The sequence below is a fragment of the Tarenaya hassleriana genome, unplaced genomic scaffold (genome assembly GCF_000463585.1).
Source record: "Tarenaya hassleriana unplaced genomic scaffold, ASM46358v1 Cleome2, whole genome shotgun sequence".
Lineage (NCBI taxonomy): Eukaryota > Viridiplantae > Streptophyta > Magnoliopsida > Brassicales > Cleomaceae > Tarenaya > Tarenaya hassleriana.
In genome coordinates, this window is record NW_010965372.1 from 4,398,945 (window position 1) to 4,420,876 (window position 21,932).

The 21,932-nt window shown below is 38.9% G+C and overlaps 5 protein-coding genes across 5 annotated transcripts in view; 4 read left to right on the plus strand and 1 right to left on the minus strand.

Annotated features, from left to right (window-relative positions):
- The first annotated feature begins 997 nt into the window (after positions 1–997).
- On the plus strand, positions 998–4,681 carry LOC104812213. Its single transcript, XM_010539256.2, has 6 exons — positions 998–1,658; positions 2,717–2,769; positions 3,137–3,224; positions 3,327–3,425; positions 3,809–3,936; positions 4,330–4,681. Exons 1-6 carry the CDS (start codon positions 1,044–1,046, stop codon positions 4,367–4,369), a joined length of 1,023 nt encoding a protein of 340 aa, XP_010537558.1. The 5' UTR covers positions 998–1,043; the 3' UTR covers positions 4,370–4,681.
- Positions 4,682–4,831: 150 nt separating this feature from the next.
- LOC104812212 (heterogeneous nuclear ribonucleoprotein 1) lies at positions 4,832–7,319 on the plus strand. The gene is made up of 6 exons (XM_010539255.2): positions 4,832–5,298; positions 5,486–5,526; positions 6,005–6,168; positions 6,273–6,381; positions 6,469–6,638; positions 6,724–7,319. The coding sequence occupies exons 1-6, from the start codon at positions 5,096–5,098 to the stop codon at positions 7,114–7,116; spliced, it is 1,080 nt and encodes a 359-aa protein (XP_010537557.1). The 5' UTR covers positions 4,832–5,095; the 3' UTR covers positions 7,117–7,319.
- Positions 7,320–7,662: 343 nt separating this feature from the next.
- LOC104812215 (beta-galactosidase 17) lies at positions 7,663–13,794 on the plus strand. Its single transcript, XM_010539257.1, has 19 exons — positions 7,663–7,916; positions 8,211–8,318; positions 8,440–8,635; positions 8,765–8,853; positions 9,314–9,394; positions 9,690–9,784; positions 10,182–10,252; positions 10,479–10,569; positions 10,641–10,758; positions 10,867–10,962; positions 11,035–11,083; positions 11,328–11,512; positions 11,860–11,931; positions 12,086–12,235; positions 12,494–12,544; positions 12,754–12,904; positions 12,998–13,146; positions 13,262–13,327; positions 13,470–13,794. Exons 1-19 carry the CDS (start codon positions 7,743–7,745, stop codon positions 13,572–13,574), a joined length of 2,097 nt encoding a protein of 698 aa, XP_010537559.1. The 5' UTR covers positions 7,663–7,742; the 3' UTR covers positions 13,575–13,794.
- Positions 13,795–14,552: 758 nt separating this feature from the next.
- LOC104812216 (lipoxygenase 2, chloroplastic) lies at positions 14,553–18,060 on the plus strand. Its single transcript, XM_010539258.2, has 7 exons — positions 14,553–14,969; positions 15,076–15,903; positions 15,999–16,084; positions 16,188–16,298; positions 16,384–16,685; positions 16,792–17,058; positions 17,142–18,060. The coding sequence occupies exons 1-7, from the start codon at positions 14,624–14,626 to the stop codon at positions 17,899–17,901; spliced, it is 2,700 nt and encodes an 899-aa protein (XP_010537560.1). The 5' UTR covers positions 14,553–14,623; the 3' UTR covers positions 17,902–18,060.
- A 3,242-nt stretch (positions 18,061–21,302) lies between these two features.
- The window catches only part of LOC104812217, a 1,047-nt gene continuing 417 nt past the window's right edge, over positions 21,303–21,932 (minus strand). The window contains exon 2 of the mRNA XM_010539259.1: positions 21,303–21,932. Within this exon, the coding sequence (XP_010537561.1) occupies positions 21,305–21,932 (628 nt within the window). The 3' untranslated portion in view covers positions 21,303–21,304.

Here is a 21,932-nt window from a genome sequence, read left to right on the forward strand (position 1 = left end):
GTGGTGCAAAAATAACAGTTTGCATCCACAAAAGACTCGAGTTTCTCTTTAGGGATCCATGGTCTCGAATGAAAATGGCTGTTGACAGATAAAATAGACATTGAAAAATATGATGTTTGGTACGTTTCGGTTGAGATTTGTGTCTTGTTTCATATATATATATATATATAAAGCTTGGCATTATTACCCTTTGTTTTATGCTTTCCTTGTATGAAGGGTCAAGAACATCCCATGGAATCACTTCAATAATTTGATTTTTTTTTTAACTTAATAAACACGTAGAAGAATCTTTTAAATGTGTTCCATTAAATGCTATCCTCTATGCAAATTATTAATTTCTAAAAAAACTATGTTTAATTAAGTAATTCTTCCCGAATATATTGGGCCGGTGACCCGAGGATTAGCCCTAACGTTATTGGGCCTTGAGAAAAATTACAAGTTGGGAAGAAATTCATAAATTTAACCAAAACCAAATAATAAAATTTAGAAAGAATAGTTAAAAATATCTGAATTTTTACTACTTTACATAAATTTATACTGACTTTAATTCAAACAATCAACTAATATATTAAATTTTTTTAGTAAAATTCAGAGATATATTAAAATATCTAACAAGATAATAAAATTTTGTTTAATTTCAGTTTTTTATTTGGTTTTTTAATTACAAGTTTGATATTTTTATCTATATGAACATATACATATATATATATATATATTATCGAAGTTGAAGTTTGACATATAAATAAATATAAAACCAATAAAAACTGAGATTTTATATAAATTTGTAATTTATATTTTTATTATGTTCATAGTTAGATCATTATAAGTATTCAAAATTATAATTCAATTTTTTTTATTAAAAATCAATTCAGATAATAATTGTTTTTCAAATTGGTATCTTTTTGTTATTTTATTTTAACATGAAGGTGAAATATTAAAATAAAGTACGAGGAACTTGAAAATGAAGCTTCGTATGTTAAAGGAAAAGGATTTCGTCGCATCTTACTCTCTCGTATATTATCTGCAATGCACCAAGCGCGTTAATGGCGGCTATGCTTCTGTACCCCTCCCAAATCAAAATCTTAGCATCGAATCTAGACCCTCTCATGTATTCCCTTCTCTTCTTCTCTCTCCTCGCTCTCTCCCTTCTCTTTCTCCTCTTCGCCTCTTTCTTACTCTTCAAAACTTCCCGGAAAACTTCCGTAGAGAAGGAGGAACTCGATTCGGAATCAGAACCCACACCCGAACCGGGAACGGGTCTATCGGAGATTTCGGACTCATCCCAACAACTTACCCATGAGAATGATCCGACCCGTGTAACGAATTCGCGTATATACGAGCTCTTGCTATCCGACAAGAAGGACGAGCCATCCGGCGGCGGCGATCAGGGAGTGTGTGGGAGGAAGAAGAAAAGGGGTAAGAAGAAGAAACCGGACCCGAGAGGCGAAGAAAATGATCTCGGCGGCGAGAAACCGGCGGAGAGAGATGCTTCGGGTCCCGACACGGTTTCTGGTTCGGGTTCGCCTTCGGGGTTCAAACCGGAGCTTGTATGCTTGTACCCATTCACGTCGACGGGTAGTGCTACGCAGAGGAAGATCAAACAGCAGTACGATCATCTTGTCAAATGCAATGAGACCAAAGGACTTACCTTGGCTCAGGTCAGATCCTGTTCTGTATCTCTACAATGTTTGGGGATTTTTCATTTCGTTGTGTTGTCAATTTTGTGGTTTTGAATTTGTTTGATGCAATAACTGTTCTTGCTTAGGTTATCAATTGGCTACCATTAGGTAGGTTGTCCGGAGTTGTGTTGAGCTTTTGAGGTATTGGCTTTGAACCCGGATCGAAGTCAGATATGTTGCTTAGGCTGCAATGAAAGAATTCATCCTATGCCACTTTTTATTAGGTATCATTCAGGAGGATGATCCTTCTGTCACTCTGTTCTTAATTTGCTTGATGTCTGATGAAGAAAAGAGAATGTAGACGTGGAATTAGATTTTGAATGGAAATGCAGATTGGATAGTTTAACGTTTACCATTTTATGATAGTCAGTCAGAAGTTCTCGATTGTAGTCTGTAAAGGTTCATCCTTGACATATTTTCAAGGAAGAGTATAGTCTTGAAAACTGTCGGATGAACCCCGAGCCTGTGGAAAGTTGTTGATATGGTATATATTATTGCACAAGCAGATGTTCATGGCAAACTATTCTTTCTTCTAGGTTTCTGGCTGGTATGGTTTACGAGCAGTTGTGTCATCTGTTTGCGATAGTCACATGTCAAGGAATAAGGGTAAAGATGTTGTCAGAAAATTCTTTTATTGGTAGTTTATGTTTGAAGGTTGAAGCCTCTGCATTTCTTAGGAAATGGGCTTTGAGGGCTTCGAACTGATTGGATCTCTGTGGCTTTAGAACCATTCTTCATGGAGACTTTAGTATCGCTGTGTCTGTTTGATATTCTTTTAATTTTATCGTCCATGTTCGATAATTCAAGTTGATAAACAAAGAGACTTTCGGGTAGGGGTTCTAGTTTGTCCTTCCGGGTAAAGAAAAGCAGCACCTAGCTTTTCCTACTGAGTAAGATTGAAGAAGAAGAAGAAAAACAGTTGTTGATTAGCATGTGGTCCTTTTCTCGCCTTGCTTGGTTATGTTAGAATCTAGGCTTTGGCCTACAAACAGTTAATTTTAGATTTTGATGGTCTTTTGTGCTCTTTTCCTTCACAGGTTGGGGAATTTGCTAATTGTTTGATAGAAGCCAGAAATGAACTACAGCACAAGTAAGCTAATATTACCATGACTTGTAATATCAAAGCACTAGCATTGGATCTTGAGACTAGAATATCTAATTTTCTTGTTAGAGACTCAGATCCAGTTTCTCTGTTACTGCTCCGGTTTGAGCGCACTCCGTTTGTGTGGATTATAATTCTTCATAAAGTATCATATTCTCATCATGCAATAAGTAACTATCGATTTCAGGAGTTGTAGAATAAACTCATACAACAGTGTTGCAGATATTTATATGTTCTTGTTTTGTGCTAAATAGTTTTTTTACCTTCGATGATGACGAGTTATTTGACTGAGTACAGCGATTTTTTTAGTTCCTCTTTGGCGGCACAACTTAGTTCTGCTTGTTTCCTGTCGCAGGTCAGAGTTCATTAAGCGCAAGTTTACAATAACAAAGGCCCTCCTCTTCAAGGCTAATAGGTCATCATTTGAGCGACTTTCACAGCAGGTGAATATTAGCTTTCATTTTTCTCTTTTATGCATCGATTTCTTTTTCAGAAAATTTTCTGTGTCCATGGCCTTTAAGGCTGATGTTTTGTGTTTTTGCCAGATCTACAAGCTGGAAATGGAGCAGAAGAGGTTAGGAGAAGATGCATTTGTTTATAATTGGTTACAACAACAGCTGAAACTTTCACCTGCATACAAAAAGGTAACCTAAACTCAAGACTCCACTGGCTTATTACCGTTAAAATTTTATTGGGTTGCCCAGTGGAATTCATGTTTAATCGCATTAGCCTAAGATCACAAGAACATTGATCAAATCCCACTATATCAATACAAGATTTCTTGATTCACGGTGTCTGTGATTTGTGCCAGTGAATTGCTTTCCAAGCTCAGGGGAATAATCTCCTTATTCCTCTATCTTTTTTTGTTTCTGTAAACAGTTACCAATCCATAAGATGATGACCACGATGATGCGTGCCTTACTATTTAGATTGTTTTTTCTGTTTCACAATTCCATTTTTTATGTGTATTTGTTTGTTAACACACATTGTAGTCATCGTAACCATGACCCTTTTCTTGATAATGCAGATGCTTGAAATAAGCACTTCCATGGAGCTTGAAGACAAGTTGGGGGCAGAACTAGAGAATCCAGATGATGAATCTTCTGACATCTCCTTTGAAGAACTTTTGGAACAGGAGAAGAAAGACTCCTTTTGGTCAGTAGATCATCTAACATTAAACATTAGCTATTTTATATTCTTCTTATATCTATTAATCTTTTTAGTAACTTCAACTTCTGGCAAATGGATTTTGAATTCTCAATTAATGAGCGAAAACAAACTATCATTACACAACTAGTGGAGACATGAACGGACTATGAACTGCCTCGGTTGGCAACTGTGGTAGTGTCTCTGTTGTTGCGGTTATTGCTTTTCCCTCTATTACACTAAACCCGAAACTGTGACCATTCTTTGGTGCTTTGATGAGGTGTTTTTAAGGAATCATTTGCTAAAAATCTCGCAAGTTCGGGTTTTTATGGTCATCCTTCGTAGCCATCATCGTTTTCTAATCACTGAAGTTTCATATTCTGCATTCTTTCGTCTTTCCAGGCAGAAGAACGGACGATTGCGGACTTGCAGAACTCGATAATCAAAGCTGCTTCCGCCTCGCCATGAATTTATCTGGAGTTAAACTAATTCCTGCAGTCTTTTTCCCTTTTAGTTCCTCTTTTAGTGTATAGAGAAACACACAAGAGAGTAGAGTCTACTGTTTTACCAGTTATCCTTTTTCTCAAAGATTGGTCCCTACAGTTTCTGACGTTCATGTAGACGAGAGAGAAGAGAGATCAAGATGAAAACCTTCATGTTTTCAGACCTGTGTTTGTGGTTTTGTCTTCATCTGCATAAAGTTTTGTTTTTGTATGGAGATTTGGTGAATACATTGAAACGAACTAAACCTAAACTAACGTTGAAATGAAACCGAAGCATACTGAATGTGTATTTACTCTATTCAGTTGAATTTTCGATATTGACCAAAGTTGACCCCTTTCTACGACGTTGTCGTATTCCCATTTCCCAGTACAAAGATTCGTTCTTTAAATAATCGTAGGGAAGTTTTTGGTTTTGCTCCTCACGGTCAGAGCCGTTTCTTCTTCCACCAACTCGGCCTAGGGTTTCTCTGCAATCCTCGGAATTTGAATTTCGGTTCCTCCTTCCTTAACCCGCCGTAGCTTCTCAGAGCAGAAAATCGCCATTGGAAGGAAGCGCTTACTACAAGAAAGTTGGGTTCTTTGGTTTCATTTTTCCCTCTTCAAGCTCGGTTAATCTCTGTGGGAAGAAGGGGAAATTAGGGTTTTTTTTTCTGCCGCGGTGGTCCATGGATTACGACTCCCACCGTGGTGGGCATGACTATTCTTACAATACTTACCACCGACAAGACCAGCAGAGGTTGTCTTCGGAGTATGGAGTACATAGGGCTGATGACTGGAACAACGATGACAACCCTGTAGATACAGGAGAGAATCGGATGAAGCATTCTGTTGAGCATCGCCATACTTCTTCCTCTACCTCTTCTTCCGGGTCAGTGATGTTTCGTTGGTTCTACCTTTTTTTGTGTGTGTTGTGGTTTCAGGGCTTTTCCTTTGGGATTTAGCTTGTAGCTTGTGCTTTGAATTGGAAATCTGTAGCTGCTTGTTAGGAGCTTTGCTTAAGAATGGTAGTGATTGATGGAGCGTTTCTTTTGTGGACTTGTCTTTCTTTGTGTTAGGAAACTATTCGTAGGAGGAGTCTCTTGGCAAACAACTGAAGGTAAGCTTTTGCTGGTTGTTCTTGTTTCCATTTTGCAAGTTTTACATGAAACGTTATTTGTTTCTTCAACTTAACTCGTCAGAATTGCAACAAATGATGATGATGATGATGGCTGTAGTGTTTATTCTGAGGGGACTAGATTAAGTCGTTTCTTCTACATTTTGTTTAAATCTTCAGGAAAGTTTCTCATCTAGTTTAATAACTGAAATCTGCACAATGTTTTCCGTCTATGTTCTGCTTGAGAATTGGGTTATAGTGACGATGCTAGAAGAAGTCTCCTGTCTTTGTGAGGAACTGTCATTGGTGCTTTTATGAATGGTTCAACAGTGACAGAAAGAGCCTTACAGCCCACTTCTCTTCATGTCGAAACTGAGAAATTTTTGAGTGCTCTTGCCCATTTGTAGTTTCATTTTCTTGTTCTCGAATAAAAGTCTGCTGCTTGCACATTTTGATCCAATGTTTGCCCTCTCATTTTCAGAAAGTTTTGCCGAGTACTTTCTCAAGTTTGGGGAACTTGTAGATTGTATACTCATGACAGATAGAATGACCGGAAAGCCTAGGGGGTTTGGCTTTGTAACTTTTGCTGATTCAGAGGTTGCAGAGAAAGTTCTGGAGGAAGAACATGTAATAGATGGCAGAAAGGTAGGATCCGAAAATGTAATCAGTTTTTTGAGGTGTCATCTGCTTCACTTGTTTCTCCCATTTTCTGTTTAATGTTTTAGTTATTTCCTTTGCATCTTTCTTAGGTTGACTTGAAAAGAACAGTTCCCAGGGATGAAAAGGAATTCAAAGCGATATCAAAGTCAAAGACCAAGAAAATATTTGTCGGTGGACTACCACCATCTTTGAAAGAAGGTAAGGTTTCTTATACATTCCTTTCTTTGTGTTTTATTACCAGTCAAGAGGACGACTGTTGTTTATGTCTTTGCTTTTGATTTGTAGATGAACTGAAGGAGTATTTCTCTTTTTATGGTGACATAACTGAGCATCAGATCATGTACGACCACAACACTGGGAGGTCAAGGGGCTTTGGTTTTGTTACTTTTCAGACTGAAGAATCTGTTGATAGGATTATCTCCGAGGGAAAAATCCACGAGCTTGGTGACAAACAGGCAAGTCTTTTTTTAATTTAATCTCAAACCTTCTAAGATATACAGCACAAAATAATCATCCCAAGGACTTCAAAATGGGTCATAGGTCGAAATAAAAAGGGCCGAACCCAGGAGAAACGGGAGGGATTACGGTATTTGTTCTCATGAAGAGGGGTACTTTGAAAAAGCCAATGGAGATTACAGCATGTACGCCGGCTATGGTGGTTATGGAACCTACCCTGGGAACTACATGGGAGGCACTGCTGGTTATGCCTATGGTTATGGTGGATATGGCTATGGTTATGGCTATGGAGGAGGTTCAATGTACAACTTCGGCTATGGAGCTGGGGGTTACAGCCAACTGGGTGGCTACGGTTCTGCAGCTGCCTATGGCGGTGCGGAAGTCTACAGAAATGACGAAAACAGCTCGAGCAGTGTCAAAGGAAATGTGATGAATGGTTCGGCCATGGCACGGTACCATCCGTATCAGAGGAAGTAAAGGCATTTGGTGGACTCTGTTCTGTTGGAGACTCGGTGGAATTGGCAGAGAAGTGAAAGTGAATGTGAAAGCTCTTCTTTTGTAAAGTTGGTTCCTTTTTCTGTCACAAGTTTGGGAATGTTGAAATTTGTTGATTTGTGAAACATCAAGTTATGAAATTGATGTGTGTGTTCAAGTTCCAATTTTGCTGGAAACTTGGTTAATGGTCGGTTTAGATGACAGGTGGCGAATAGATAACCGGATTTAATGCTTCGCAACAAACAAAAGCAAAACCGAAATAAACTGGAATCTGTTGGGATGTATGTAGGCGAAGCAAATTTCAATTTATGATCATACCGATTTGGAATCAAGAGGTTCTGAAATTAGCGACGTGAAACTCGTTGGCATTTGGCTGCTTAGACAACCGCTCCGCTGCGCAGCCTATGTGAGATTCGAACCGGTCCGGTTATAGGTTGAACCGGTTCAATCCATGTAGCTGATCTCAATTTTTGGTTCCCAGTCAACATGCAGTCCACAGGCTTAAAATGCTTCTTCTCTCTTTTGTTTTTTGGTGAAACGTCAAACAACTTCTTGAATTCTTCTTAAAGTCTACTCGGGTCTCTGCTCTTTTGCAGAAAGAGGCAACAATGGCGACGAGAAGGCGTGATTCTCCATCTACAGGAAGAAGACAGAGAAATCCTACACTTCTATTATTGCTCTTATTTCACGTAGCTGTCGAAATCTATGCTCCTGTCTCCGCTCTTCTTCCTTCGCTGTCCTCTTCTCACTCTCTGTCTCCTGCAATTCAATGGAATGATAAAGTAAGCTTATGCGTACCTTAATTGCTGCATGATTGTCCTTGATTTTCTGTAGAACCCAAATGGGTGTTTGACTTGACTTCGGCATGTCTTGTCTATTCCAATTCCGTAGTAATCGAGTTGTGGTTCCTACCGGTACATTGAAAACCTTAATTTGTTCCGTTTGTGGGTTGTGTTGTGATGAACTTTTACCTCCTTTTCTCTAAAAATGAACTCTCTGCCTGCAATTTCGAAGCAATGGTGTTATACGGTTCTCGTTTTGAGTTAAAGTTTTGATCTTTCTTTTCGTCTTTGCAGATGGTGTTGTCTCGGAAGTTCTATATCAAAGATGACAAGTTCTGGAAAGATGGGAACCCTTTTCAGATCATTGGTGGTGATTTGCATTACTTTCGGGTTCTTCCTGAGGTATATTCCTCTTGACTGTAACAAAAACTTATACTTTACTATTTCTGAAGTTAGACGATCGTTGTTTGTGATATTCTATATATAAACGAACTGGTTTGGTAATGCAAGTTTATGAACGCAGTACTGGGAAGACAGGCTTATGAGAGCCAAGGCATTAGGTCTGAACACTATACAAACCTATGTTGCTTGGAATCTGCATGAACCAAAGCCTGGAGAGATGGTTTTCGAGGGTATTGCTGATCTCGTGTCCTTTCTCAAGCTGTGTCAGAAACTTGATTTACTGGTTATGCTGCGTGCTGGGCCTTATATCTGTGGAGGTCAGTTTTAGTTTCTCATCGGTGGTTCCTATGAGTTGGTAAGAGGGTATTAGCTTTTACAGCTCCACATATAACGTGGACTCTTAAACAGAAGCAAATGCTGATGCATGGTTTGGTCTAAAATCACAGAGTGGGACCTGGGGGGGTTTCCTGCTTGGTTACTGGCGATAAAACCCCCGCTCAAACTGAGAACGTCTGATCCTGCATATCTTAAATTGGTAAGTTGTCTGTGAAATGAGTCAGGTAGCATATAATCGTAGTTGCAATTGATCAGCATGCCATGTTAAATCTGGTCTTATTCTTATTACTGCTATCTCTATAAATAATTGTTGCTGGCAATTAATCGTGAGGGTTGGAGCTTCCTCACATCAATTCTCTTGGGGCAACTTAAAATGGAGGACCCAGTGGTTTGAATGGAGAATGAGTGGAATTAAGATACCTTTTTCAAAGTTCGTATTGATATATATACACTATACAACAGGCGTGTATATTAAGTTAATTTCTGGTTTTTCCTTATATGCTGGTCAAATATGCATATGTTTTCCGCACATTATGAACTTTGTTCTCTGGGCATGTATTTCTCGCCACCATAGTTTTTAATCCTCCCCAGTTTTCTGAGATCTTTTGTTATGGCTCATTTTTGTTTTTGGGCTTGCCCATAAAATAAAAATTTGACAGGTTGAAAGATGGTGGGCTGTTCTGCTCCCAAAGGTAGTTCCTCTGCTTTACCACAATGGGGGTCCTGTTATAATGGTTCAGGTTCGTGAAACAAGATGTGTTCTCTTTCATTATCGTAAATCATGTATACTGATTGGTTATTCCAGTGTTGTGGACAAGTACATTTGGTAGAATGATTCAGCTGCTACTGCTAGTGGTGAGGAACTCTAATTTAATTTTGAAAGAACTTGGCTCGGTAATATGACATTATTGTGAAAAGCTTTCCATGAAGTCCAAGAACGCTAAAGATGAACAGAAAATGTGAAGTCAAAATCCAAAATCTGGGTTATCTCTCAGTTGTGTTTTCTTTTTACAGATTTAAGTCTAGTTTATGCAGATTGAAAATGAATATGGCTCATATGGGAGTGACAAAGCTTATCTTCATAGTTTACTTGCTCTGGCTAGAGGACACCTTGGAGATGACATAATTATGTAAGATTTTCTACATCTTCAACAATATGACCACAATTCTTACTTCCGTGTTAAAGTCTTTCAGCTTTCCTCTCGTTTGTTTGTCTAATAAAAAAGCCAACTTGTACATTTTCGTGCTTTCAAATCTCCAGCAAGCATTGTCCCTCCTACTTTCCATTTTTTTGCTTGGGTAAGACCGCTAATTCATCGTATGAATTATAAAATTTCTTGGGCTTGCTCTCGTGCTTTTTACTCTGAGCTCTCTGCATCATTCCAGACTTCCAGTATTTCTCTATCTCTTAGCATATATCAGCATCTTGTATACTTTTCTCCAAATTGAAACCATGAACTTGTGTTTTCTGCTGAACTATTCCAGTCTTAATCAAGCATTCTAACACTTGTTTTCTCATGATATCAGATATACCACAGATGGAGGCACCAAAGAAACTCTCGAGAAAGGAACCATCCCCCTAGACAACGTCTATTCAGGTAAACATTGACTTCATTGGTCTTTCAAACATTATTACATATACTTCTCCACCAGTGTATTTGAGCAATATGCAGACAATAGTCTGCTTCATTGATTGATCTTCCAACATCTGTTGAGTATGTGTACAGACTAGTATATGCTTTCTCCGAATCCTTTAATCACACTGAACCGAAATTTTGGTTTATTGAATATCAGTCATGATGAATAAATTCTTCCTTCTGATAGCTGTTGACTTCTCTACTGGCGATGCACCTTGGCCTATTTTTGAACTGCAAAAGAAGTTTAACGCTCCCGGAAGATCACCTCCACTTTCCTCGCAAGTATCTCCCATTTTATTTTCTGGATTATAAATTTTCCAGTTAGAAGTCATCGTCTATGTCGTTTCAGAGAATTCTATACTGGCTGGCTTACACACTGGGGAGAGAAGATTGCAAAAACTGATGCTGATTTTACAGCAGCTGCCCTCGAAAAAATATTGTCACGAAACGGTTCTGCTGTTCTTTATGTATATACTTACATTCCTTATTTATCGGCTGTTTCCAAGTTGGAATCCTTTCCCAGCTATGAGGCGGTGTGTATGAAGCTAAGTGATTCTTGTCTGTATGATTCTCAGATGGTGCATGGAGGAACAAACTTTGGCTTTTACAGTGGAGCAAATACCGATTCTGGAGAATCTGACTACAAACCAGATCTGACATCCTATGACTATGTATGGACTACATCAACTTAGTAAAAGACTTTTGAACATATTTCAAACTAATAAAGATTCATCTCGTTACAGGATGCTCCCATTAAGGAAGCTGGTGACATAGATAACCGAAAATTCCAGGGTATGATCTTACTATTGCTTCTTCTGATTTTGGTTTCATTTTTTCACATTTATCGCTCATATGGTGGTGTACCTCACATCGACACTTTGATTATGTGCTGATCGTTTAGCAAGGTAACTGATTTGAACAAAAAAGGAGGGATATAAAAAATCAGAATTAAAATTGAACTTTCCCCACGTCTGTAATATGATATCTTCACACGCGACAACAATGTCCAGCTTTATAAACGTTGTTCCATGTGCAGCTCTCCAGAGGGTAATAAAGAAGTACAATGAAGCACCCCACTCCAAAAAGCTCAACTGTAAAAGAAAAGCCTATGGACCGATCCAGTTGCGGAGGACAATGTCTCTATTTGATTTAGCTAATACTACAGATCCTTCAGATGTGATTAATTCTTCTAATCCAATGTCTATGGAGTCTGCTGGCCAGGTATGTTCAAAACTTTCTATATTAACTTGATGGAATTAGTTTGAGAGTTTCCCCATTATCCAGGGTCTCAGCAAATAGTTTCTCGATATCACCGTTCTTAATGCAAATTCTCATCCTCTATTATTATAAAACAATTTGCTGTTTTGGAACTTTGATGGCATTTCGGTTTTTGTCTAATCTATGCTTTTTTGTTTCCTACTTCATTGAATCGTTATTACTAAAAATTGATCATTTCACAACCAAACCTCTTTCTTTTACTGCCTCCAGATTTTTCGTGTGCCTTTAGCTTCAGGTACGGAGTTGTACTGTTTCACAAACTGATCCTTCATTTGTCTGCCTTCTGCCAGATGTTTGGGTTTCTTCTGTATGAATCTTCATACATCACAAAGAAGGATGGAAATATACTACGGATCCCTAAGGTATAACTCGCCTTCTCTTTTGATCTGTACTAATTTGTATTCAATATCATATCCTATTTCTAAGTTATAATCACAAAAGAGAGGAGTTACATATCATACCATATCATATATTCTAATTTCATAGTTGAGAATCTTGTAACGTGAAGAAACGCAGGTGCATGACAGAGCTCAAGTGTTTATATCATGCCTTTCTGAAAATTACAATGGAGGACTGAGATTCACCGGTACAATTGAGAGACAGAACAACCAACCTGTTTTCCTTCCTACAATTAAGTGTGCTTCTAAGACTGGCTTGTTCATTTTGGTAAGAGAATCCACTCCTTGTTTGAACCCACATGGATATTCTGTATTTTATCTCCGGTCTCTGTTTCTGTATTGATAATTGTGAGGTCGTAGTGGCACGTTGTCTGTCTATCTCTATTTCTGTAAACATCCAAACATTCATGAAGTTTATGAAAGGGTTCCAGCTCATACTCCTTTTGATAAGCCTGGTGAGATTTTTTCGGGTTGTACTTGTATACTTTTCACCAGCTGTAATTAATAATTTGTCTATTTCTTGTAGGTTGAAAACATGGGTCGTGTAAATTATGGACCGTATATCTTTGATGAGAAGGTAAGATTCGTTTCGGAGGCATTTTACCCTTATCATTTTCACCTCCCTGGAAAAGATCATCTTTCAGATTGCATTAGCTTATACATTTTGCTCTCATCGACTCTCGAAAAGATCCGTAAATCTTAAGATGTTGAAGTTGACATGATGTTTCAGTTTAACAAGTTTCCAGGTAAAGGGGTTCTGTTTTCTTTGTTGTTTCTCTTGTTCAGGGTATTTTGTCTTCTGTTTATCTAGATGGTAAAACTCTTCATGGATGGAAGATGATACCAATTCCTTTTCACAATCTGAATGAAGTTCCGAAGCTAAGTTTTAAGACCCGTTTTACCAGAACGAGTTACGAGAAATTCGAGGTTACCTCTGGTAAGCTGTTGGATTTTCTGCAAATACTATGGAAACTTTAAAAAACAATGTTTATCCGAATGAATTAACAGCTTCTTTGTCGGCTGTTGTTAGATGATCAGAAGGAACCGACTGTATTTACTGGCCAGTTTGTTATCGATAATATAAGCGAAGAAGTCGAAGAAGACGCATACCTATCATTCAACGGTTGGGGCAAAGGAGTTGCTTTTGTCAATGAATTCAACATTGGAAGATACTGGCCGGTAAATTTCTGTTGTATCCTCCTCTCTCTCTTCGGGTCCTCAATGAGCTGCTAGCTCATCTAACGTACGAATTTTTTGTTTGTTTGCTTTGTTTGTCACATGGCTATTTTTGCAGTCATTTGGACCACAGTGCAACCTCTACGTTCCTGCTCCAATCCTTAAACCTGGCCGAAATTCCGTGGTATGCAACGGAATTCTTCGGTGCTTGTCTTTCCCTCGTCCAATTACTGTTGGAAATCGCGTGTTAAAAGTCTGCCCTTGTTTAATTGGTTTAGACCACACTGATGTTTGAACTCAATTATCTTTCGAAAACTCTTACGCAGGTAATTTTCGAGTTGGAATCTCCCCATCCCGAGCTTATGGTGCAAACCGTTGATCAGTCCGACTTCACTTGCGGTTCGGATTCCCGAAACGTGCATCAGCTGTAACCTTAGTCCTGTTCAGGTCGGACAAAGGAAGAGACTTGATATCCTCACAAGGCAGGTTTTACTTTTTATCCTTATAGTTTCCTCCCTCTCATGTCCTGATTGTTCGAACTCTGATTTTCCTCACTGTCAATCTCGTGTTTCCACATTATGTACCAATTCATGGTTAGAGCCAACATATTATGCGTATTTAATCTTAGTTCCATTCCATTGATGATGCTCATGCATGTATTAGACGTGATTGATGTCTCAGTTATCACATTGGATGTGTATATATATATATATATATATATATATATATATATATTTGTCACCGACAAAGCAAAACCACAACAGCAACATCTTCTGATGAAACTACGCAGCAAGATCTAAAGCTAAACATCATTTTCTCTTACATTTCTAAACGTGGTGAAAATCTCCAAGCACGAGGGGGGATTGATGAAGATTTTTTTATGGAGACAGACAATTGTGAATGAAAATAGAGCTAACAGATTTGTCGGAGGGTTATTGATTATTTGAATCATCGTCTAGTAGTGGGCGGCTAAGTGACTTAAGTTATATTATTGCTCCACTGTCCTAAATTAGAATTTTCATGGAGATATGATACAGAAATGAACACAACCCACTTGTGATGTGAAATCAATGAGAGAGGTCCCCCACATGAACGTTTAAAATTCAGAGGAAAAAACAACTAGGACCACGTCCACACGTCCCCCCCTTCTTCCATGCCATGCACGTATCTGTCAATTAGGGTTGCATTCGTCTTCTCTCTTACCATATTATAAGCATCGGTGGAAGAAATACAAAAAACGTGAGTTTTTTTTTTCCTTATAATCCAAAATCTGTGGGGACGTTTTTGTTTTTAACCTCGTCACTTTCTGACATGAAGGTATTTGTTATCTTCCTCGGACAAGACAGGAGCTGGAAGATTCTTTGCTCAAGGAAAAGTAATAATCGAACCTCTATAAGTAGATGAAGTTGCGAGGGGAAATGAGCATAGTCCAGAAGAGACTTCCATCAAGGATCGATAAGTGAGAATACACTTACACATAATGTTGAGCAGAGAGTCTAGTCTTCATGTCTTGGACTCTTCGAGGAGTCTCTCCTTCCTCCTCCACCGACCTTCAATCCTCCTTAACCGCAACCACAACGTTCCCGTTGCATTTGGACGGCAGCGGAACCTCGGGTTTCGGGGGATAAGGGCCAGCTCGTCGCCCGGGTCTAATGCTAGGAAAGAGAAAGAGAAAACAACCGGAAAAACCGTCAAAGTTAAAGGATTCATTACAGCGAAAGAAGGGCTCCTCGAGGGCTTTAGCTTATCAAGATCGATCGATGACATCACAGATCTCCGGGGAAGATCTCTTCTCGTGGAACTCGTTAGCTCTGAGACAGAACCTGGTAAGAATCCATTGAGCATGTGTACTATGATGTTAGCTATGCATGTCCATGGTAGGGCATGGTGTGGTGCGGTTTAACTCACGTAAACGTTTACTTGGATGACAAGGAACCGGGTTTGCGAAAGAGAATGTGAAAGACTACGCGCAGCGAGTATGGTCTGAGCTGAGAGAAGAGAAGTATGAATGCGTGTTCGACTTTCCTGAAGATTTCGGACCAGTTGGAGCCATTCTTGTCCAAAACCAACACCGCAGAGAGATCTTCTTGAGAGAAGTGGTTCTTGAATTGCCGACTGGTCCGGTTACTTTCACCTGCAACTCATGGGTCTGCTCCAAGTTCGACGACCCGACTAAGAGAGTCTTCTTCTCTAACAAGTCTTACTTGCCTTCACAAACTCCCGAGCCTCTCAAAAACCTTCGAAAATCCGAGCTCGAGAATCTGCAGGGCGTTAACCGTCAAGAAGAAGGCGAGTTCAAGGTGTTTGAGCGTATATACGATTACGACGTATACAATGACCTCGGGGACCCCGACGAGAAGCCTGACAATGAACGTCCTGTCTTGGGAGGCAACCAGTTTCTGCCTTACCCGAGGCGTTGCAAGACAGGCCGAAAACGCTGTGAATCTGACCGAAACACGGAAAAACGTTACGGGAGTTTCTATGTCCCGAGGGATGAGGAGTTCCGTCCCGTTAAGGAGGCTGCCTTCGCCGGAAACGCAGTCTTGGCGGTTCTTCCTTCGATTTTCCCCCAGATCGAATCAGCTCTGGTCGATCCTGACATGGAGTTCCCTCATTTCAAGGCCATAGACGATCTTTTCGACGAAGGAATCGAGCTCCCGAAGAACGAAGGCCTTCTCTCTTTCATTCCAAACCTTATCAAAGTTGTCGCTGAAGCTACCGATGATGTTCTTCAGTTCACCGCCCCTGTTCTCGTTGATAGTACCTCCTCCTCCTACCTTAATATGCTTCCTGTAACTAAATTTTATTGATCAGTGAGTTAAGTCTGTGTTAAATCATCGGAAAACTTGTCACAGGGGATAGGTTTTCATGGATCAGAGACGAAGAATTCGCCCGCCAAACACTTGCAGGGCTTAATCCTTACTGCATACAGCTAGTGAAAGTGAGATATACACATATATAGATATATGCCCGCAAACCCCAGTGCTCGGTTTCGTTTCTTCCGTTGCAAGTAAGATATCGAACCTCTCGCTCCGTTCTTGCAGGAGTGGCCATTGACGAGCAAACTAGACCCCGAGGAGTATGGTCCACCCGAATCGTTGATCACCTCAGAACTTGTGGAGAAAGAAATCAAAGGATTCATGACATTTCAAGAGGTAAAGATGATACATGACTTTGTACAAGATGAATATGATCCTCGAAAAACGTTAATTTCTTTGAATGATAATGTATAATTTGCAGGCTCTGGAGAACAACAGGCTGTTCATATTGGATTATCATGATCTGTTCTTGCCATTTGTCCACCAAGTGAGGCAAATCGAGGGCACGACCCTATACGGTTCTCGTACATTGTTCTTCCTCAACGACGACAGCACTTTAAGGCCCATCGCCATCGAGCTGACCCGCCCCAAAGATGTCAATAGGCCACAGTGGAAGCAAGTGTTCACCCCGGGATACGATGCCACCTCGTGCTGGCTATGGAGACTGGCTAAGGCTCATGTCTGCGCCCACGATGCCGGTTATCACCAGCTCATTGTCCATTGGTACTGAATCAATCAATATCCCTCATTACAAAAAAAAAATGGTTGATTAGATATACAATTTCTGGTTTAACCTAATGCAGCTGATCCGTTTCGGGGAAAATTGCAGGCTTAGAACTCACTGTTGTATGGAGCCTTACATTATAGCGGCGAACAGGAAGCTAAGTGCTATGCATCCAATCTACCGGCTTTTGTGCCCTCACTTCCGATACACGATGGAAATCAACGCTCGTGCGCGTCAAAGCCTCATCAATGCCAATGGAATCATCGAGACATCGTTTTGGCCCGGAAAGTATTCCATGGAGATTAGCTCGATTGTTTACGGTAAGCTATGGAGATTTGACATGGAGAGCTTACCTGGAGACCTCATCAGAAGGTACAAAAAACTCGTAGTTACGGTTTTCTAGTTTTATCTATAGTTCTCATATATAACTGAAACTGTCGAGTTCCTTGTCGAAGGGGGCTGGCTGTTGAGGATGAAACCGCGGAACACGGGCTGCGCCTAGCGATACAAGATTACCCTTTCGCAAACGACGGTCTAATCCTGTGGGACGCGATAAAGGAATGGGTGACAGAGTATGTGAACCATTACTATCCGGACGCGGCCACGATTCAGTCAGACGAAGAGCTCCAAGGATGGTGGAGTGAAGTAAGAGAAGTAGGGCATGGGGACAAGAAGGATGAGCCGTGGTGGCCTGTCCTAAAGACACAAGACGACTTGATCAACGTCGTGACAACGATCGCATGGGTGGGTTCTGGCCACCACGCGGCTGTGAACTTCGGACAGTACGGATACGGAGGGTATTTCCCGAACAGACCGACGACGGCAAGGAGAAAGATTCCGACAGAGGAGCCGACAGAAGAAGAGTTCAAGGAGTTCATAGAAGATCCAGAGAAACTGCTTCTGAAAACGTACCCTTCGCAGAAGCAAGCCACTCAAGTGATGGTCACTCTGGATCTTCTGTCGAGCCATTCGCCGGACGAGGAGTACATCGGAGAGATCGTAGAGCCGGCTTGGGAAGAGGAGCCGGTGATCTACGCGGCGTTCGAGAGATTCAAAGGGAGATTGCAGTATCTGGAGGGAGTGATCGATGAAAGGAACGTGAATCTGAATCTGAAGAACAGGGCTGGAGCAGGTGTTGTCAAGTATGAGCTCTTGAAGCCAACCTCTGATCCTGGAGTTACGGGAAAAGGTGTCCCTTACAGCATCTCCATCTGATATCGATCGGCTCTCTTTTGTCTTCGGTTTCTTGTTCTCCACGTCACGTGTGATCCAATAAACCCTACTTTGCTATGCCGCTAAAGATATATGTGCATGGCGCCAAATAAAATAAAAGGAAGAGAATATATCGATATTTTTGAAATTTCTCGAGTTATATATTACATGTTTAATCTGCAATTTTCTTGAAGTAGAAATCGCAACCGAAATCTGCAAACTGGATGTAGATGACAATCGTGGCCGACCTCATTATTTAGATTTTTTTTTTTTGGTAATCGCCTAATTATTTAGATTTTGTATATGAATCATTCATATCTTGGATTAGAAGGGGTAACTGTTTGTGCATATTTACTGAGAATGTATTTTTGACCATGTGAATAATATCTTCTGATTAAATTAAATATTAAAAATAGACGTCTTTATTTATTGTGGTACGATGTAATTCATAGTCCATATCGCCGAAACGTGTGGTACACCGTATGAATCCTTAGTCACGAGATTCGACTCATGAAAGGAACGTAACGTCATTGTTAATAATAATAATACTAATAATAACAATAACAATAATAATAAGCAAGTGACATATGGATTGGGTTAAAACAATGTCCTTACGTTGCATGCATTGATTTGCCGAGAAAGTTGGACCAAGGATTTACGTGTTTTTATTTTTATTTTATTTTTTTTTGACATGGACGTCTTAATTCGTCGTTTAGTTTTTTGTTATAAAAAAAATCATAAAAAGAACGTGACAAATTATGTTCTACCGATTAGGCTCAAAACCTTTACGACTCTCCTCTATTGGATAACTGATATTTTTTAAGATTATGTGGTGGCCAATTATATTAATCGTTTGTATTTTTTCCATTTTTTAAAAATTTTGAGAAATTCGACCTAGGATAAGATTTTATGTATTTTTTTTTTAAAAAAATTATCTAGCAATATAAATTTTTTGTCACATCATGTCTTCGTCAAATCTTTAGCAGTGATGAACAAAAAAGAAACGATAAATTTGAACTTTTTCTTAATTAAAAAATAAGATAAGAAAATCAAATCTCAACGATTAATTACTCAATATTGTAGGATTTTTTTTTGTTCCTACAAACAATTTCTTTCAGTTCCCTACAATTGAAGTTTGGGAAATACAAATATATTTCGTATACTATATGATTATAAAATGAACTTTCCAGATACAAAAAAAAAAAAAAGAAGACGAGGGAAGTCAATGCTCGTGAACGTCAAAGTCTAATGGACTCATAAATGTGATTAGTTCACACTTATTGTTCATTTCAATGAACTGTCGAATTCCCTGAAAATGACTGATTCAGTTTTGAATGGTAGAATCTAAATGGATACCCTAATTTACGGTCGCATTTGAAAAGCTAAATTATGAAATTTATAGGTTTACAATATTCGCAATTTTTAGGATATCTGAATTCAAAGTTAAATCTATAAAATATTTCTTATCCAAATTCGAATCTTTAAAACTAAGATAGTATGTATAAAAAAAAAAAAGTGGTGATTTTGGATTTCAATTCGGGATTGGTTCGATTATTTTCAGATTCGATTATTTTCATTTTAAAATAACTACAATCATTCTATTTCAAGACTCCGAGTGAAAACGTGACATATATCAAATCCTCAAAAATCTGACCTATGAATTGAAAACACGATTTATTTTATTTATCTTTCTCTTAAATCTAAAAAAAAATAGTTTTTTAGTTAATTTTGACAACAACAAAAAAAAACTCTTAGAATCTATTATTTTTATTATTATTTTTAAAAACAAAAATAAAAAGCCCTGCAACCCAACCCAATAGTTTTTAAAGCTTCATTGAAGACCTAAATCCACTGGGCCAAAGTTACATGGGATTTAAATTAGGGCCCACGTAGTGACATGTGGGTCACATGTTGAGCCTTCGCATTATATTTTCTTGACTGAAAAAGTCAATAGTTTAAATGTGTAAATAAAGTTATTCGAGTATGCAATCTAGAAGGTTTTATTCTACAATGCTTCGATATAATATGCAACTTAATATTGTACCGTGGACCGTTTCTAAAAATACACTACAACAACGAGTGTTACTTTATGAGTACAAAATCCATCACAATATATATTTTTTTATTAAGAAAAAGCTTTTAACAAAAGTATCAAATTAATATGATAAAAATTGAGCTTTAATTCTAACAAGAATAGATTCAACCACCCATCGATTGTACTTTTTTTTAATACAGTCCAAATAATACGTGATAGCTTAATAACATTCTATTTTAATGAGTTTCCAATCCTATATATTAACTTAGAATAAAAAAATAATCGTTACTTAAATTAAGTGATTATTCTAACTATTGAAGTAAATTGGTACCATATCTTTAAACTCTCAGTTACATCTGAAATTTGGCTCCAAAATACCAAAATATCCTATTATTATATAACATTATTAATCAAACTTCATCTTCATCACAAAATAAACGTAAAGAATTGCCACGAAAGGAAGAAAAAAAGATAAAATTTAGAGGCGGATAGAAAGATTTCTTCATCGACACCATCCGTCCATAGGGATCTCGTGCGTATGGTATCGCACCAAACCCACATATTATTAAATCCATTTTGGGAATTTATATTAAATTATTCACATTGTATATTCACAAATTTTGTATCCAACTAAACCGATATATGATATATATATATATACACACACTAATTAAACTACGTACAGGGTAATCTATTTTATGTGTATGTGTCATATATGTGAGAAACTTATATGTATCTCAAGAATAACCTAATTATCAATCAATAAATGTATCATTACTACAAAATAAAATAATTATTAAAATCGTACGTGGAAGGTGACAACACCGCAGTTGTAATCCAAAAGAAGCCAGCTAATTACTCACCACCACCAAATAATACAGTTTGGTTAAGTCTAAGCAGTTGCATAATGGTGGTCCCATGCATCACCCATCACTTCAAATTATAATATGAAAAAAGATTCTTTAATTATTACAAATTCATATGCGATTCAATATTGCATTAACTGTAATGTGCTAATGATTCATATGCTTGAATGATGGTTTCGAATCTAAAGACAAAACACTTATTCAAGATGGGTAGTTTAGTAGATCGGTTCAATTTATAACACATAAAAAAAATCAACAAATTTTATTTATTTATTTGTATATACTAATGGACTAACCACAAGAATTAAAAACAAAATAATGCTCAACGAGAACAAAGAAATATGTATTTCCATGTACATAAACAAATCAAAATCTTACATGAACCAAAGACAATGTATATTTGTTTTTCAAATCAACAATAAGATCAAAAAGTCACATCAAGAACCGAAAGAAGAAGAGAAGAATTACAAATTTTAAGACCATTTTGTTCCATTTTTTTTTTCACTTAAAACGTAACTTTCCAAATCTTGAACCTGAGATCGACCTTACACTTGGCGCCGGAGGTCGTCGCCGTCGTGGCCGTCTTCCCCGTCGGAGCCGTCGCCTTTATCCCATCGCAAGTAACCCTAACCAGCGTTTTCGGAGTCTTCAAAGAACCCATCTTCACTCTCACCTTCGTATCGAGAACAATCTTCATCTCCAACCCTTTCTTGCTCTTGATCTCACCCTTCAGTTTACTCGCCGACAATTCGTCAAGATCCTGTGCCGGGCTCCCGACAGAGACCCTGAGCAGAGTCGTGTTCTTGTCGCCGTGGACGAAAGCCGGAAAACTCCCCTGTCCGATGGTGACGTCATCTTCGCCGGAGGTGGCGGCGACGTTGATGGAGGTGTCGTCGTAGAAGAATTCGACGTTCTTGTTGGGGTTTCTGGCGACGACGGCGAGGGAAATGGCGGTGGTGAGGTGAGTTGTGGAGGAGGAGGTGAAGTTGAGGGATGAGATCTTGAGGGAGGAAACGGTGAAGGATGGCCGGTGAGGTCGGTAGATGAGGTACAGGACGGCAACAGCGGCGGCGGCGAGGAGAAGGAGGAGGATGATGACGAGGATCGTCCAGCAGCAGCAACGAAAGCAGGAG